At 40.1% G+C, this 19,935-nt stretch overlaps 1 protein-coding gene across 1 annotated transcript in view; it reads right to left on the reverse strand.

Moving 5' to 3' along the window:
* The window catches only part of LOC126273309 (synaptic vesicle glycoprotein 2B-like), a 124,550-nt gene that overhangs the window by 78,287 nt on the left and 26,328 nt on the right, over positions 1-19,935 (reverse strand). Inside the window, exon 4 of the mRNA XM_049976852.1 lies at positions 2,725-2,887. Coding sequence (XP_049832809.1) covers positions 2,725-2,887 — 163 coding nt within the window. The remainder of the gene's footprint in view (positions 1-2,724; positions 2,888-19,935) is intronic.

The following is a 19,935-nucleotide window of genomic DNA, read 5'->3' on the forward strand; positions in this document are numbered from 1 at the left end:
AATAACTGAACTTGGTTAGTGTGGAGATAGTTATGAATGACTAAATGGTAAACTACCTGACAACTAATACACAGGTCATAAAATATAATGTTTAATTCACCCTTATCTTAAAATATAGATGTAGCTTTTTATTCTAAATGAGGTGAACAAGGGGATTTTTTATCCAATTGCATAGACACAGTGACCATCTTTTGTCTCAAATGTTAGGTAAACAGAGACTCTATACATACATGGGTGTATTACTTGGACAAAGTACAGTATCAAGAAATGTAGAAAAGTTTTTTCCTCCAAGGAAAAATGATCTTGACTGAATATTTGCTCTGAATATCAGTTTACAAACAGGTAAGAATTGCATAAAAAAGGAAAAAAAGAAAGAGCTATAGAGTGAAAGAAAAATATATGACAAAACATGTGATTTGCTGTAGAATTTTATTGCTTAAGTTGCAAGGAGCATTCATGTTGAAATAGCAATGTTATTATTCCACCATTGTGTTATCTAGTTTATGAAATATGAAACAATTTCATCCAATTTTTCTCAATATCGTGAGGAGGTTTGAAATTCTGTGGCTATTATGATGAATTGTGGCTTGAGTAACATGTGGTTTATCACATCTGTGTTACTTACAAAAGGCTTTTAATATGGGAAACTGTGGAGAGGCTTGGAATTTAACCTAGGACAGTGCTGCAAACTTCAGTGGTTATGAATTTTATCCACCATCTCTCCTTCCCCTGTCACCAAAACACATGTGATGAATGTTTTTATATCATCAGGAGTCACTTCAGCTACCAACAAGTCAAATACCAGTACGAAAGCAACATCAGCAATCTCTGTTAAAAACGTTGGTGGAGAAACAGAGAGTGTGAAGTGTTAGAGGTCAAATGATGTTGAGGTAGTTGGTAATAACAATCCTAAAATTATTGGCAAAAGGGCCATATTACATTACAGGAGCATGTACAAAGGAAATATGAACTATTAGATATCTATTGCTGGAGATGCTGATATCATTGTTTTAATAAAATTTTATCGAAAGTATAGTAGCAAAGAGACAAGTTAATTCTACTTACTTATAATGAAAAACACTATTTCTATTACATGTGTTAGAGGGAAGCAACGTAGAGAAGAAAGACGGAGAAAGGGAGGGAGAAAGAATTCAGCAGAGGTAGAAGGAGAAAAAAAAAACCAATTCCTTGGTCTGGGTTAAAATGGGAGGAACTGGAAAATGAAAGGTCGAGGAAGAGAGGCAGAAAAAATGGAGAGTATACAGAGAAAAACTTATGGATGGGAGAGGGAAAAGGAAGTTTGGGAGTGGAACAGGAGGGTGATGTCTGGGAAAAAAGAGAAGAAAGAAAGTAAATGGGAGCCTTGGGTGAAGCTATAATAAAATGGAGTACAACAGCTAACAAGCAGAAATTGGACATTGATCAAAACTTGGAGTTACGTTGTTTGTAAGGAGACTGCAGTGAACAATGTACCACCAAAATTGTACTCTATAATGGGAGGTTTGAACTCCAGTAACTGACTGAAACAGAAAAATAAAGTTAACTCATAGGGGATCCCAAATTTTATCTTTCATTTTTATCTCTGTAAGTCATTCCTGCCTTGTTTGTCTTACCATTAGTATAGCATCCTGTTGACCCATCCAGTGAGAGAGCAATCTTAGAAAAATTTAGTTTTAGAGAAAGGAATAATCTAACAAGGAACATAGTATTAGTGAAATATGAAAAAAGTGTACATTTAGTATTGTCAATCAATGACATTGCATTTGTATAATACAGATTTTAGTATCCACTTCATATAAATGATTTCGTTCCATTTTATATGAGGGTTGCCCAGAAAGTAATGCACCACTTTTTTTTCTCAGCTGAAAATGATGCTAAAAATATGAAACATTATGTATGTGTTACTTGAAGTCTCCTGAGTGAGCATGCCAAGTTTCACTTCCAACATATAGGATAGCTGCAGGACAGTTTTAAAATGGTGTCTGAAGATGATGTATGTTACAAGCAACGTGCTGTCATTGAATTCCTCACTGTAGAGACAGAAACTGGAGAATATTCACAAATGCTTGTGTAAAGTCTATGGAGCATCTGCTGTTGACAGAAGTACAGTTAGTTGCTGGGCATGGAGGGTGACATCATAAAGGCAATTTGGTGGACTTCCATGATTTGCAGCTCAGCTGTCAATGTTACAGCAAGCTGATGTTGCCAATCATGAGGACAGATGCATTATGAATTGGCAGTTGGCAGTCATTTTGAGGGCGATGAGGAGGTGATTCACACAGTGAAGCACTGGTTCCACGAGCAGGACAAGGATTGGTACCGTCTGAGCATAAACGTCCTTGTTTCACGCTGGAGGAAGGCCATAGAACAGGATGAAGTTTATGTGGAAAAATAGTATGGGTAGATAAAACACCATTCTTATGTGTATATAATTCTCATTATGTTCAAAAAAGAATTGTTGGAGAAAAAAAATGGAGTGCATTACTTTCTGGACAACCCTCATACTTCCAAAAGATCGTTACAGTGGCCTTAGTGGAGCAGCTTGTTGTCAGATGTTTCATTAATCCAAATTTTCATTCTTTAGGTGCCACTAGAAGTCAATACTCAACATAATTCCAAGTTTTTCAGGTATCTCAAGAAACTAAAACAAGCCTTCTCGAATTGCTGTGGCACAATTAATGAATTATAACTAATTAAAAGTAGCCTTATATTTTTGTTACTTACATTACTCCATTCAGCAATTTAAATGCAAAAAGAAACCAATAACTCTGAGCAAAGCTTCCAGTCAAGTTACATACTCCATCAAATAAGTAACCAAATACTAGAAGCCTACGTCTGCCAACTGTGTCTGATAAAAATCCCCACACGTATGCACTCAGAATCATTCCTGAAAAATGAATTCAGGAATAGACTGAGCATGTATGTAGAAAGCCAATTTAGCACACAAATTAATTAATCCTTTTGTACCACAAATTAATACAAAAATTCATTTTCTGTATTTATTCATTCACCTTTGTAATTTCCTTATACCTCAAACAATGGAATATCCAGGATGGAATAATGGCAATATCATGCCCTCAGGGGCCAGAGACAGTGGTCAAGTGTGTGTGGGTTGTTCTAGTGCCAATGTGTGTGTACTTTCTACCTTAGAAGAAGGCCTTTGGCTGAAAGTTCATATGGATAGCAGCCCTTTTTGTTGTGCCTCTCTGCAACTCAACATCTCTATATGAAGAGCTATTTCTGTATATCTCATCTACAAGAGGAACCTGTAGTGATGTGGAATTAGGAAGTGGTATATGAGAAAATACTGACTTGTTTATCTGAACAGAGCTTGTTAGATCCCTCTGAGAGAAATGTTCATAAAGGATTCTCCACAGAGAAGTCATACAAGACCTCACAAATGAAGTACTGGCAGATCTAAATAATAAAAATTGTCTTATTGTATTTTATGTGATCTTCCCAAAGAAACGAAATTTTACTTTGCAAACTAAAGTTTGAGGCAGTAAGGGCATCCCTCTTCCAAGGATGGAGCCATGTCTGCATAATAGGGAGCAGCAGAAGGTCACGTTGACAGTGTTATAGGAATACCGCTAAATTCAGAATTAGGGGACATAACACAGATTCCCACAAAGAACAGTACACAACCAGATCCCATTCCTAATCTAAATAAATCATGTTCCAGTATCTCTGTCATGTAGTTAGTTAAAGACAATTGGATATTTGCTGATGGCACTGATACTAATCAAGGGTTACAAGACACTGCCCAGGCAATAGCTGCAAAGGCCTACTGGTAGTTCACAGTTAACGGTTAAGTTTTAATCCAAAAGGAACTCATATTATGCAATTTCAAATGGGCAAAAAAGTCCTTTGGTACCAGAAGAAAATTGTCATACATTAATTGAAACATAGTATGTAAAATTCTTTGAGGCTTATCTAGATAATAAGCTGGCATGGAGTAAAGATATAAACTAATCAAGAAGCTCAGTTTACATGTTTTGCACTTAGAAGTATCTCTCATTATGTTGACATAAAAACAAGGATATTGGCTTATTGTTTATATTTTCACTCCCTGTTGCCTTATGGTATTATCATTTGGAGGCAGTGCACCCAAAGTAAATTAAATATTTACTCCACAGTCATGGACAGTAATAATTGTGTAAAGCAGTCAACAGTCCATCTCGCAGAGGCCTCTTTTAGAATCTTGGAATTCTTATACTCACTTCCCTATTTTTTCAAGAAAATAAAAACCAAGTTGAAAAACTGTATAAATTCAAAAGATCTCATTAACCACTTTATCTAGAAATTATCTGTTTATCTAAGATAAAAGGATTGAAAATTTATCTTATCTGCATGTCAAGCAACATTGTAAAGCTGTGTGACTTATAATAATGTGTTGTAAGTCAATCTTTGTTTAAGATGTTGATAATTTTTTCCCATGAAAAAATGGAAAATATTAATGTAAATAACATTCTAGCAGTAAGACACAAAAATCAGCTATTTGATACAACTGAGGAAGCAGATCTTGCTTTGAAGCAGCAGTTTTACTACCACTTTACTTAGCTACATTTAGTTAGTGAAAGTTCAAATAGTACCAAGCAATAAAGTGATAATTATTATTAATAGGGGAGACCAGTGTTGGTTGGCATGAAGAGCTAGTTGATACACGGCTTGTATTTCCTACCACCGTGGAGTTGGAGTGCTGTCATTGTGTTTGTGGGGAGTGTATGTAAAGGTGCACCACCTCCATAACTTCAGACTAATTGGAAGTATTGGAAAGGGAGTGTGGCATTCGCTGTGTTATCCAGTGGTTTGGTATTTAACTAATTTGTAAATTAAAATGATAATCTTATTTTATTACATTGAGTAATTACTAAATAATTTTTCTCCCGGCTAAAGATTTGATCAAGTTGCTAAAGAGCTCCAAGTTAACGTTGTGTTAAAATGTTGTCTGTAAGTTGTGTAAGTGTCACGAAATCATATTTCTACAGCAGATTCTATACAACTATTGATTATGTAGAAACAGTTATCTTCAGCAAAATTATCATTAAACCACCGAATATCAGCCGCGCGCAACACTGACATATGTTACCTGAAACAATATTCTTCGCAACTCATGTGTAATTAATTTCAGCTCCATACATCAGCAAGAAATGTTTGTTATATGGATTGTACTATGTGCACTGTTTTTTAAAGAACCAATCTGATTCGAATTATTTTCATTAAAATGAGTTCGGGACCACCGGTGCACATTTATTTTTACACATTTTTATTACCTTCGGCATTTATGTCTGCAGACTTGTGTAATTTGAATTTATCGCTGGGATAATTGTTAAGATGGTGGCAGACAATTGATAGAGACTTTCTATTGTTAGAGCAAATAGGATAAGTATATGAAATGCTTATTAAACTTTACTTTTGAATTGTGCACTACTTAGGCTAATTCTCATCAAGCAAACCTTTGATTTTTTCATAAGGAAAACAGATAAAAATGCGATACAAATTGCTATCATCAATGGCTGCACTCCTTGCAGCGGAAAGACGTAATTAACACAGATTATGCTTATTGAGAGAGGAATTAAAGTTACAAATAATTATTCACTCATATTTATAATAATAATACACTCTATTCTCAAGTAATAATTAACAAATAATTACAGTTTCTTAACAGACCTCAGGTTGATATGCATCTTGCCTCCGCAACCTACTAAAGCCAACCAACAAAAGGTAAAAACAAAAGAAGACAAATGCAGATCATCAAAGGAATTTACAATTATCATTGTCTTTGTACGATACACATTGATATGTCCAATTACATCATAAAATATTATATAAATAATTAACATTTATTTCACTGTTCTTTTTTTAATTTGTCGGATAGATAATGTTTATAACTGCTAGAGACATAATTTCCTCTCGTCGCACTGTAGCTAAAATTTATCTCATGGATGTTACAGAAGACTCATGTTTCATCATTTTTCTGACTGGTGAGTAAATTTTTTTTGTCAAATTTTTTTCCTTCTTCTAGTGAACCGGTAGATTGAATTGAGGCACACTGAGGGCAGTTTTCAAACCAGTGATTAACCATGGTGGCAAGCATAATTTGTTGTTGATTTTTGGGATTGTGTGGAATCCATTTCATTTCTGATATTGCTGTGGAGATAACTAGCATAGATAGATATTGGGCCACCTGGCATACCTATGACAACTCACACCGCACCTATGCCAACTAACCCCTCCATTATTGTTCATTAAAAAAGAACCAGTTTCCGTAAAAATTGAATAAATACACATCACCCAATGAAACTCACTCTTTCCTCACAGCTGAGCCATCACAGCAATACAACTATCACTGAAAAAGAAGGTTTACTTCTATTATAACAGACAGTCCCATCAAAGATGGGTCCATCAAAGATGATGAAAGGGCCAATAAGAAGAAAAAGCCATGTACATACAACAAGGGTGACTTGGCTAAGGCTGACAAGTAGAAGAAGAAAAAACTTCCCAGAAACCATTGATTTGAGTTTTCTTCTACAGATTATGATGACAACATGTCAGACAGTAGCTGTGACACAAGTGACAACAGCTTGACCTTACTTAATGCTCCACCAATCACGGTGGCATATAGAGTGTTCCAAATGTAAATTAATTTTAATTTTTGCAATTTTAGATTCTTTAGTTTTGTCTGGGCAAACGGTTTTTCCTTCATTGTTTCTTTGGCTATTATGCCGATAGGTTGCATCTATTGTCCAACCCCTGTAATGCTTCTATGAAAAGTTTAACTGTTTGTGTGTCATGTTTGACGTGCATGACACCCTGCATGTCTGGTTATGTATGTAAAATTTCTTCTGTTTTGTTGTCCTACATTCTGTATAGCTACTGTCTTGCATTCAGTTTTGTGTGCAAGTAGGCTACAAAGTACAAAAATGTGTTTCCTGTTGTGCTTGCATACATATTACATGAGTGAAAAACATTGTAGTTATTGAACACAAATTATGATGCTGAAATAGAGTATTCAGATGGCGATGACAAAAGTTTTGATGAAGATGATAAAGCCATTGTTAGCTGCAAACAGGCAGAAGATGTGCTTGGTCAGTGCTGCTCATTTTAGTGATTTTGACCAAGATAAACTCACACTGCAGTGTTATTCTTTGGCACTCCTGTCAAGAAATAGGGAAAGAAACAGCTATCCAATTCACATGTTTATTTGTATGTAAAAGTTCATTCTGAAATTTTCCTTTGTGTGAGACCACACGTACAACATCCGTGTGCCGATTTGAAATTCTGGATTTGTATATTTTACTGTTCACATGGCTTCTGCATAATTTCTCATTGATTGTATCAGTACCTGTGTATACTGTGAAATTTTGAATATTTGTAAGTGCTGCAACAACACATACTGTTATTGTCAATTGTAGGCATACGCATATTTGTGCTCTTTCAAAATTGTTGAGAACAGTAGAGCTATCCTCATTAAAAATAATCATTCTCTAATTTCATTGTATCATTACACGAGAAATAAATCACTTTTGAGTATTTTTAAATGCTTACAGAACTATATTTTTGTGAGTTACCAATACGAGTGTTTTGGGTATGTGACTTATTTCATAGAAAATTGGCGTTTGTGTTTCACAGCCACTGCCAAAGAACAGACCACCCCTGAATTTCTCTGTATAGCATCACAAATAAATATGCAGTTTTGAGAATTTTCGGAAGCTATCATAATCCAAGAACAATCTAATTTTTAGTAAATCAGCATTTGTGATTTAATTACTATAGCAAAGAAGAGTATATATTACATACATTTATCATAAATTAAATCTATTTTAAGAACTTAGTAATTTTTACCACAGGTTTTTCTGTTGCCATAGTAAAAATCTCATTCTGACTATTCGCTATAGGGAATTAGCAGCTTTGTAGATCAAGATGAGTTGTTTGACGTCTGTAAGTAGCAGGAAATCACCCCGACTACTGTCAAATGATTGACAGCTGCTGTAAGTGACTGTGCTGGAAGAGCTCCTGAGAAGTGTGTACCTGTGGTACTGGTACCAAGGGTATCTCAAGTACTATCCACCCCAATGGATCCTGTCTCCTCTGCAAAAAGTATAGGATCTGTCATTACTCATCCACTTGACTGTGAGTGACATTTCAGTGGAGGATGGGGTCCAGGAAGGACTCAAGGTGTTGTACCAGACCCCTAATCAACAAGTCTGGATTGGTGGATTCCACTGAAACTGAAACTGTTTTGCGGAAACCTGTTTTGTCCAGTGGCAAGAGGAGGCAAACTCAAAAGGTTGGGAGGCTGTTGATCATCAGCAGTTCAAAGGTGTGGTGAATTATGGTACCCCTTAGGGAAATGACAGAAAGGGTCAGGAAAGGACACCTAGTACACTCAGTGCATACATCTGGAGGCCTCATTCAACGTTTTGAAGAGGCTGTTCTGGCAGCCATTGAAGGAACAGGGTGCAACCATCTGCAGATTGTGATGCACATTGGAACAAATGATGCCTGATGTGTGAGCTTCAGGGTCATACTTGGATCATTCCAACAACTGGCAGAGAAGGTTGAGAAGACCAGCCTTGTGCATGGAGTTTTAATGAAGCTGACGATTTGCAAACTTGTTCCCAGAACTGCTCATGGCCCTTAGGTCTAAGTCGAGTGGGTGGACTAAACCAGAGGCTTTGAAGGTTTTGTTTCAAGCTACACTTGCACCACAAGATTGAAAACTGAAGGGTCTTCCTAAATACATCAGACGTGTACTACACATCAGAGACTGTTACTGAGGTAGCTGACTGTATGTGGAGGGTGCAAAAAGGTTTCTTAGGTTAGATGATACTCTATCCAATTCAGATAATGATAGTTGTAGGAAATCCAGAAGTATCAGTGTAAGATCAGAAGAAATACCTCCAACAGGTGAGAGTATTAAAATCTTAGTGGTTAACTGCTGAAGCATCTGTAATAAAGTATCAGAGTTTGAAGCACTCCTGAAATCAGTGAAGCTCACATAGTACTAGGTAAAGTAAGCTGGTTGAAACATGACATTACTAGCAATGAGATTTTTAGAGAAAATTTAAGAGTACAATAAAATTATAGTCAAATGGGAAATGGAGGTGGTGTATTTGTCATAAAAAAAACCAAGGAAATCAAATCCACTGAAACAGAAATCAAATCTGCATGTGAGATTGTTTGGGCAAGACTCAGTACGAGGTGCGGGCATAAAATGGTAATTGCTTCCTTCTGACGCAGGTCAGATAGGTTGGGATCCCACTCCTGATGGAAATATATTGGATCTAACAGCAACAAATAGATCTGACCTCTTTGAGGCTGTCCACATTGCAACTGGTATCAGTGACCATGATGTGGTTGTGGCAACAATGATTACCAAAGTACAAAGGACAACTAAACCAAGAAGAGAGATACAGGTGTTCAATGAACTAGATAAAAAAATCAGTAGTGTCACATCTCAATGAAGAACTTGAAACTTTCAGCATAGGGCAGGAGAATGTAGAGGAACTGTGACTCAAGTTTAAAAGAATAATTGACCATGCACTGGTTAGAGATGTACACATAACAACAGTTCATAATGGGGGGAGCCTCCATGATATGCAGACACTGAAAAGAGACTTCTAAAGAAGCAGAGACTATGCATTATAGGTGTAAAACAAAATGTAGGGCTATAGACAGAGAAATGATGAATGAAATGCATTTGGCTTGCAAGAGAGTAATGTGTGAGTATACCAGTGACTCCTGTAGCAGAATATTGTCAAATGATCTTTCAGAAAATGCAAAGAAATTCTGGTTATATGTCAAGGCTTTTAGTGGTACCAAAGTTAATCTCTGGTTCCCAGCAAATGTGGGCAGGAGCTAAAATTGAGGATAGCAAAGCAAAATCTGAAATGCTTAACTCCATTTTCAAGTGTACCTCTTCTAAGGAAAACCCAGGAAAATTGCACCAATTCCATGCTTGTTTCTCTAAAAAGGTAAGCAAAGTAAGTATTAGTGTCGTCAGTGTTGAAAAACAGATGAAATCACTAAAAGTGTGCAAAGCTCCAGGGTCCAATGGAACTCTATCAAATTCTATACTGAATATGCAGCTGAATTAGGATTTCTATCAAATTTTATACTGAATGTGCAGCTCAGTTACCCCCTTTTCTGACTATAATCTATCATAGATCCCTCTAATAAAAACTGTGTCCAGTTCTTGGAACAGAGTACAGGTCACACCTGTCTTGTAGAGAGTAGTAGAACTGATTCACAAAACCAGCATCCAATAGCTTTACATAATTTTGTTGTAGACTTTTAGCACATATTCTGAGCTCAAACATAATGAGATATATTGAGCAGAATGACCTCCTCCATACCAATTAGCATGGATTTCGAAAACATCGATCATGTGAAATCCAACTCGCACTTTTCTCACATGACATACCGAAAGCTTTGGATCAAGGCAGTCAGGTAGATGCGGTTTACTTGATTTCCAAAAAGCATTTTACTCAGTACTACACCTACATTTATTGTCAAAAGTACAATCATTTGAGATATCAAGTGAAATTTGTCATTGGACTGAGGACTTTTGGTAGGGAGGATGCAGCAAGTTATCTTGGATGAAGAGCCATCATCAGATGTAGAAGTAACTTCAGGTGTACCCCAGGGAAGTGTATTGGGACCCTTGCTGTTCATGTTGTACATTAATAACCTCACAGAAAATATTAATAGTGATCTCAGACTTTTTGTGGATGATGCAGTTATCCGTAATGAAGTACTATCTGAAAGAAACTGCATAAATATTCATAAAATAGAAAGAAACATTCCACATGGGAAAAATATATTAAAAACAAAGACTCCATGACTTACCAAATAGGAAACCGCTGAAAAAAAAAAAAATCCCCACACACAAAATTTTGAGCTTTCGCAACCCTCTCTCTTAACACCAACATCCTTTCATCTTTCCCTCTCCTTTCCTCTTTCCTAACGAAGCAACCGTGGATTGTGAAAGCTCGAAATTTTGTGTGTGTTTATATATATATATATATATATATATATATATATATATATATATATATATATATATATATATATTAAAAACAAAGATTCCAAGACTTACCAAGCGGGAAAGCGCCGGCAGACAGGCACATGAACAAAACACACAAACACACACACAGAATTACGAGCTTTCGCAACTGGCAGTTGCTTCGTCAGGAAAGAGGGAAAGAGAGGGAAAAATGAAAGGATGTGGGTTTTAAGGGAGAGGGTAAGGAGTCATTCCAATCCCGGGAGCGGAAAGACTTCCCTTAGGGGAAAAAAAGGACAGGTGTACACTCGCACACACACACACACACACACACACACATATCCATTCGCACATACACAAACCCAAGCCAAATATATATATATATATATAGAAAGAAACTTCCACATGGGAAAAATATATTAAAAACAAAGATTCCAAGACTTACCAAGCGGGAAAGCGCCGGCAGACAGGCACATGAACAAAACACACAAACACACAGACAGAATTACTAGCTTTCGCAACCGATGGTTGCTTCTTCAGGAAGGAGAGGGAAAGACGAAAGGATGTGGGTTTTAAGGGAGAGGGTAAGGAGTCATTCCAATCCCGGGAGCGGAAAGACTTCCCTTAGGGGAAAAAAAAAAGGACAGGTGTACACTCGCGCACACACACACACACACACACACACACACACACACACATATCCATCCGCACATACACAGACACAAGCAGACATATTTAAAGGCAAAGAGTATATATATATATATATATATATATATATATATATATATATATATATATATATATATATATATATATATATATATATTTTGTGCCTATCTACCAGCACTTTCCCATTTGGTAAGTCATGGAATCTTGATAAGTTTTCAAATTGGTGCTGAGATTGGCAATTTGCTTTAAATGTTTAGAAATGTAAAATTGTGCACTTCACAAAATGAAAAAAATGTAGAATGCTATGATTATAATATGAATGATTTACTGTTGGAATTGGCTAACTCATACAAATTATTAGGTGTAACAATTTATAGGGATATGAAATGGAATGTTCACATAGGCTCAGTTGTGGATGAAGCAGGTGATAGACAAGGTTATTGGTAGATACTGGGGAAGTGCAATCAGTCTACAAAGGAGATTGCTTACAAATCACTCATACAACTGGTTTTAAAATACTCCTCATATGCATGAGGCTTGTACCAAATGGGACTAGCGGGGGATATTGAACATATGCATAGAAGGGCAGTACAAATGGTCACAGGTTTGTTTGATATATGGGAAAGTGTCACAGAGATACTGAAGAAACTGAACTGACAGACTCTTGAAGATAGACTTAAACTATCCCAAGAAACTCTACTAACAAAGTTTCAAGAACTGGCTTTAAGTGGTGATTCTGGGAATATACTACAATCCCCTACAAATTGCTCACGTAGGGGTCATGAGGATAAGATTAGAATAATTACATCACGCACAGAGGCATTCAGACATTCATTCTTCCTGTGCTCAATATCTAAATGGAATCGGAAGAAACCCTAATAAAAGGTACAATGGAACCTACTCTCTGTCATGCACTTCACAGTGATTTGCAGAGTACAGATGTAGTTGTAGATGGATGTGAGTATATAGTGAGCATGGTTCGCAAAGCAAGCAGGAATGCAATACTGAAGATGATTGTAGTGAAGGTATAGTGGGTTTGTAGATGAGATTTATTGCATATGAGCAAATGTTAGAGAAACCTGAAATGTCAGTAAAAGCAAAACAAAACAAAAAAATCATGGGAACGTTTTTATTGTAATAAATTTAGAAATTGTGAATATTAAAAAAAGAAACCATCAAATCTAAATAATAAAACAAAAATGCTTTATGCCATAAAGTTAGCAGACTTTTATATGTTATGGACCCCTACACATAATTCTACAAGACTCATGGCATCTGTTGTAAAGAGATTGTCAAATGAATAACCAGAAATAATAATAAAATACAAATAAAAGAGTTATTCCATAAATACTGCTCCACTCAAACAATGTATATGAGATATGTTGCTATGGGGCACAAAGAATGCACTCACCGATACAAGGGTCAATGATAATTCAGAGGCTGAAGAAACTCTCTGTGGCAAAGAGCTTTCATCCTCAGCCTGCTGTCTAGATGGCAAGGGTTCTAATTTGATAGTTCCAGTAAGTCCTGGAGAACTTCAAAATGATGCCAACAGGTCACATTGAACAAGACCAACAATGAATCCTCCCCAGTTTCAAAGGCCTCATTATCACCCCGAATTTCAAATAAGTTACTCCGCTGTGGTGAAGTACCATCCCCACCAGTACCTAGTACCCAATACCCACTGAGCAAGGTGGTGTGGTGGTTACCACACTGGACTCACATTCAGGAGGATGATGGTTCATATCCACATGGTGCCATCCAGATTCACTTTTCTGTGATTTTCTTAAGTCACTCAGGCAAATGTTGGGACAGTTCATTTGAAAGGACACAGCTGTTTTCCATCTCTGGCCTTAAAACATACCAAGCTTGTGTTCAATCTGTAGTGACTTCCATGTCAATAGCATATGAAACCCTAATCTTCCTTCCTTCCACCTTACTGGGAAGATTTTTGAAGCTAGTGGTAATGAGAGTGGAATGTCCACCATGATCAGATTGCCAGACATGAATGATTCAGTTGGATATGACAGATGTAAAATTGTGCCGAAATTCTATGTATTGGAATAAGTGAGTGCTATGCTCCTACATTTGTAGTTGGTTTGAAACATTGAGCTAATTCTCTTTTAATAACTGTAGGTAGCTATAATAATAACCACAGTTTATTCTTCTATAAGAATTTGTGGTTATAGTGCTCCCCATTATTCATACGTGCCACTCATTTTCTGCAGCACAAGAAGCAAATGCTTCAGCAGAAGACATGCGGGCACACACTAGACATTATATGTGTAGTGAGCACTCTGGCAGAATAGACTCTCTCCTCAGCCACCCCTTTGCCATAGATGGGTTTTTCTGGGCTAAAAGTGTGGCCAAAAGTTCTTTCCCCATGACTGGCACTCTTCCCCACGGACACTAAGCAAGTGTCTGTGGATGCCACACACCCACTGAATGATATGTCATGTTTCATCACATGACAGAGAATTTAACAGTTTGCCACACAGTGTTACCAGGTAGGTGTACAATCAACCAGAAGACAACATACCAGTAAGTTGACCTTTTGTGACTATGTGGCATAGGCATTGCAGGCTACTTGTATTGCACGCTACTTGTATAGTCAGCGAGAACCAGTGACATTCCCGCGGCCCCTTTTCCTTGACAAATATCCCAGGTGCAACTCCAGAAATCACTTCTTGAATGATGCCACTTGTAACGTTAACAAGGATAGCAGCTCCCCCCCCCCCCCCCCCCCCCCTCCTCTCCACCCCCCTCCAAACCTACTAAACAGTGCAGTTTGCATGCTCACATGATTGTGTTTATTAGTCCTCACATACTTTCAACAGGTCACCTACACACTTGCTTGTGAAGAGCCCCAGTGTGTAGCACTGCCCGTGATCTGAAAGTTCTGTTCACAAGGCACTAATCAGGGATGCAATGGCACAAAGAAACACCAAGACCAACATACCAAACCCTTTGAGGAAGACTCCAGCTGATCACCAACTTCCCTCCAAGACCCCTGATCTGCAAGCACAAATGGCTGGGTTCCATGCTTTTATTGGACATAGTGTAGAGCTTGCAGGGAGCACTGCTGCTTAGATGTGAGCCACCCATCCGATACCCCAGACAGGCCGGGTCCCACTCACCTGCCACCATCCAAGGCCCATGAACCACTATTGCGATTTTCTTCCACTGAAGCAATATTTGCAGGTTCCTCCATTACCAGTGGCTCTGCAAGGGCTGAATTGATGGGTCCACCACTCAAGCCTGAAGTCACCACTGAGATGGATGATATCATATCAAACACGCTACAGTTCAAATGTTTTCGCACACTGAAAGACCATTTGATATCACAGTTTATGTCATCTGAAATGATGTGCATACTTGCACTATGTTCAATCAAAGAATGCAATGACATGCAACCCTTGCAGCTTCTCCAACACATCTGTGACATTGCCAAGCCCAGTATAATGCCAGTATAATTCCTGAACTGGCTCATGCACCTGCCCACCACAATACACATGACCCTGTCTGTGCATGATCACACAAACATTGATGCAGTAGCTGTTTTAGTGGATAGACTTTTCAACATGCTTGACCCCTCATTGACTACTGCTACCACCAGCCTTTAGCACCCATATTCACCAACTGTCACCCAGTGCTGCAATAGTTATTCATAGGGTTGTCTGAACATAATCCAGCACTTCCAGTCCCCACACCTCATGACCTCCCTACAGATATGGCTCAGTGAATGATGACATGATCAGTGAGATGGTAAAACTCACTGCTGCACTGGAATGTGTGCACCCTTCCGCCCCTGTGCTGTACTCAATTCAGCAATGTGACACCCCTGAGTGCACATGACCTTCATGAGGCATATGCACCTGACAGTCACCAGCCCAATAGCTGCCAATGGAATGTGCTCATTTGAACATGTGCACCCTTCCACCCCTGTGCTGAACCCAATTCAGCAATGTGACACCCCTGAATACTGTGTGTATGGTTCACATGACCTTTGTGAAATATACACCCATGACAGTCACCTGCTCGTTAGCTGCCAGTGCTCATACCCACACAGGTGCAGCACCCCTGGCCAGTTGGTGACTACCAGGGGTCTCTGCTAGTATCACAAGTGCTTTGGCAGCAATACCACAAATTGTTGAGTATTTGCAATGATGAGCAGTAGGTGCCCCTGTTTGCTCTGCAGTCTCACAGCATCTATTTATACAAGATTTTCTCAACCTATCACACCCTGTGGCATACCTGGTTGATACTGAATCTGACCTATCCATTTTGCTCCGCAAGCTGTTACCTTCTTCTGTCTGCCATCCACCTTCTTCCCTGCTCCTCACTGCAGCTAATGGTTCAGTCATCACCACTTACTGCTCGCACACCAATTCCATTGACCTAGCCCTCGATTGAGATTTTCCATGGATTTTTACCATTACCAACATCAGGGATCCTATCCTTTGCACCAATTTCATTTCCCACTGTGGCCTGCTCCTTAACCTGGCAAATCACTGCATTATGTACGGTACATCCCACCATCACATCCCCTGCCAACTCTGCTTAGCCATCCACTCTGCAGTCAAGCAGCTATCCTATTCTGCCCCTTTTGTTGATCTTGCAGAATTTCCCCTCCTTACTCATCCTTCCAGCACCACTGGGAGGTGAACCATGACACAGTGCACTAAATGGCGACAACGGCAGGCCCTCTGGTTTCCTACTGTGCCTGCAGCCTCCCACCAGGCAAACAAAGTGCCACTCAGGCTGAGACTGAGTCAGCAATCACCAACAGGTGCTCTGCCCCTCCAAAAGCTTCTGGGCTACACCCATGCATGTGGTCCTCCAAAAAGAGGGGACTTGGCACCCTTTCAACAACTGTCAGGTGCTAAACATGAAGACCATTATGCTGTGCTCTTCGTGTGACGCTACAGCAATGACATCTCCAGCACAATGGTCTTCAGCAAGGTGATTGCACCAAAACATTCAAACAAATCAGTCACCCCAGACAACTTTGAGAAAACAGCAATTATCGTACCTTTCAGCCTCTATGAGAGCATTTTTATGCCGTTCGGGCTCCACAGCACCACTCAAATCTGACAGCACTTTCTAGACAATGTTCTCAGTGGCACCTTGGGATACTTTGCATACCTGGAAGATATCTTCATGTACTTTTGTGACCTCACTGAGCACCACTGACTCCTCCAGGAGTTATTCTTCCATCTCCAAAAGATAGGGGTTATAATTAACCTGGTGAAATGCATTTTTCGGTGCTATAGAGATTGAATTTCTGGGACACACTGTTTCTGCCACAGGCTCCCGACTGCTTGCCAAGAAGATCCAGACAATAACCAACTTCCCTTACCCACAACCTTCAAGGAACACCACTGGTTCTTTGAAATAGGAAATTTTTTCAGGCACTACCTTGGAAACACCTACAGGAGACCCTCACGGCTGCACTCCAAGGTGACTGCACAAAAAGAAAATGTACATGTTTTGGTGTGTCCAAATGATGGACAGTTTTTAGGAGATGATGTGTGATCTAGCCAATGCTGCCCTTCTGACCCATCCCCAGCCAACCACTCCACTCGCAGTTGTCACTGACACTGGCCAGTCTGCCTTAGGTGCCATCCTCCAGCAATGCGTTGGGGATACCTGGCAGCCAATGGCCCTGTATTATTTTCAATGAAGTGGACCAAGCCACAGTGAAAATGAGTGCATAGGACTGTGATATCCGTATAGTTTATGAGTCGATCAAATACTTCTGTCCCTCAGTTGCAGGACACCCCATCAAGGTCTTCATTGACCACCAACACCCAGGACAGGGTTTTGTCAGAAGGAAGGTGCCCAGACATCCCTCAGACAGTTCTGTTAGCCTCAACCATTCCTACATCCTTACACCCCCCCCCCCCCCCCCCCCTAGAGTACAGGGCCCTGTTCTCTGCCGAATCCTCCGGTCCTGAGTTGAACAAGTCGTGAAACAACTGGTACACTGACCATATCCTCCAACCACATGAAGTTTGCAGTACCAACCTCCATATCTGGTGTGACCTCCTTACAAACTTTGACTATCCAGATGTCTCAGCAGACTGTATCCATTCCTACTTCGCCCCTGAATTCCAGAAACCAGTCTTTGGCCACCTACACAGCCTGTCACACCCCAGTGTCCGTATATCTGTGACTGTCATATGGGAGTGCTTCCTTTGGTCTGTGATTCAGTGACATTGTAGTAGCTAAGTGCATGCCTGTATGCCATACCAGTGCACCAAGGTGGGCTGACATGTGCACACTCCAATTGCTGCTATTCCTCTCAGGGGAACGTTGTTTGCCACATGTACAGAACAACACTGTGGGCTCCCATTCGATCAAACGGCTACCAATACATACTTACCATGGTTGAAAGGTTCATTCAATGGCGAAAAGCTGTGCCAATCTTGGACATCTTAGTGGACCCCATTGCTAGGGCCTTCAACAATGCATGGGTTTCAAATTTCATTTGCCCCTATCACATAACCTTAGGCTGTAGGTGGTAATTTATGTCCTGCCTTTACAAAACACTTCCTGGGATTTGCAGCACTTTAGTTCACTTCACTATGAGCTACCACCATTCTGTTTCACAGGACTTCAAAAGCAGATGTCACCTGCCAAATGGTCCATGGTCTGCAGCCCTGCCAATGGTTCTCCTAGGTTTGCAAGTGGCGTATGAGGCTGACTTGGGAGGTCAGATACTGAGTTTTTATACAGACAGCAGCTGCATGACTGCATGGCCTGCTTAAGCCCCATGCCCCCCACAGCACCATGGTGAGTGTAGACTATTCATCCATTGAGATCTGGAGGTGTGCTCACATGTCATGCTCTGCATAGATGACTGCCAGTCACTGCTCCAGCCACAATACTTGGGCCTTCACCTCATCCTCAAGCTCAGAGAAAAGACCTTTCCTCAGCAATTCCACAGCACCACAGCCACAGTCACAGTCACAGACCAGTTGAAGCCAGAGTATACTCTCAGCCTCCGCAGCCCCTGTGCAGCTCCAGTAGTTGAGGTCAAGCTGGCACGAGGTGCTGATAATGCTCCCACCTGCATCACTGACCCAGTGGCCAGTGCGTGGGTCACAAGTGCCAGAGCCAACCAACTGTTTGACCCACTGCCACCTGTCCTGGAGAACTGCCTACCACATCTGACAGCTCATCCCCACCACCTGACCACTCATGGCATGATGCATCTTTCTGTCCCTTCAACGTCTTCTTCACAGCACCAGTTGCACCTGTTGATACCCCAAACCCAATGCTGGCAAGCAACCTACAGTGATACAAGACAATATCATCCAACAAAGTGTGATAGCAGCAGTTACCAATGGCGCCAGTGCATGCAGACGTGTGTTACACCACAACTGCTGGTCACACAGTGCCCTTCTGCCCACGCATGACCAGCCTGCCCATCAGCTGGGGGCACCACTGACCCGCCCCAGTTGACAGTGTGGTGGGCCACCATCCTTGACTGAGCTAATTGCATGACATGTCAGGGACCGCCACATATGGCATTGCTGCCTCCACTGTTGCACCACCAGGCTACTGAGCTCCACCAGCAGCCCTGACCCCACAACACCATTGTCAACATACACCCTAGTCTACCAATAAATGCCAGGAATAGCCCTTTGGTCTACAGCCCACCGTTTCCCTCTGACAGGGATGGGGAACTGTATTACGGCATGCTTCCCAACATTCGTGGTTGCCACTTGTTTTCCCTAGCAGACGACACAAATGCTTCAGCAGAGGTTGTGTGGGCACACACCGAATAATATATATGTAGCAAGCACACTGGCGGCAAGACACTCTCCCCATCCACTTCATTGCCATAAGTGGGTTCTTCCAAGCTAAAAGTAATGCTGGAAGCTTTTTTGCCATGGCTAGCACTCTTTCCTGTGGACATCGAGCAAGTAACCTCAGAGAGCACCACTTGCTGAGTGATATGTAGTGTTTAACTGCATGATGAAGAACTTAATAGCTTGTGGCACAGTGCTGCCAGGTGTATGAAAAACCAGAAGACTGTGTACCATTAAGTCGACGTTGTGTGAATACACAGCATGAGCATTACAGGCTTCTTGTATACTCAGTGAAAACCAAAGATACTACCCATCTTAAATATAGTGAGATATGTGCAACCTTACTTCCTAGATAGTTACCGCAGATGCAACTACAGAAATTGCCTCTCAAATACCACCACATTAACATTATTAAGTACAGCAATCCAACCCACACAAGAC

This window comes from Schistocerca gregaria, chromosome 5 (assembly GCF_023897955.1).
Source record: "Schistocerca gregaria isolate iqSchGreg1 chromosome 5, iqSchGreg1.2, whole genome shotgun sequence".
NCBI classification, from domain to species: Eukaryota; Metazoa; Arthropoda; class Insecta; order Orthoptera; family Acrididae; genus Schistocerca; species Schistocerca gregaria.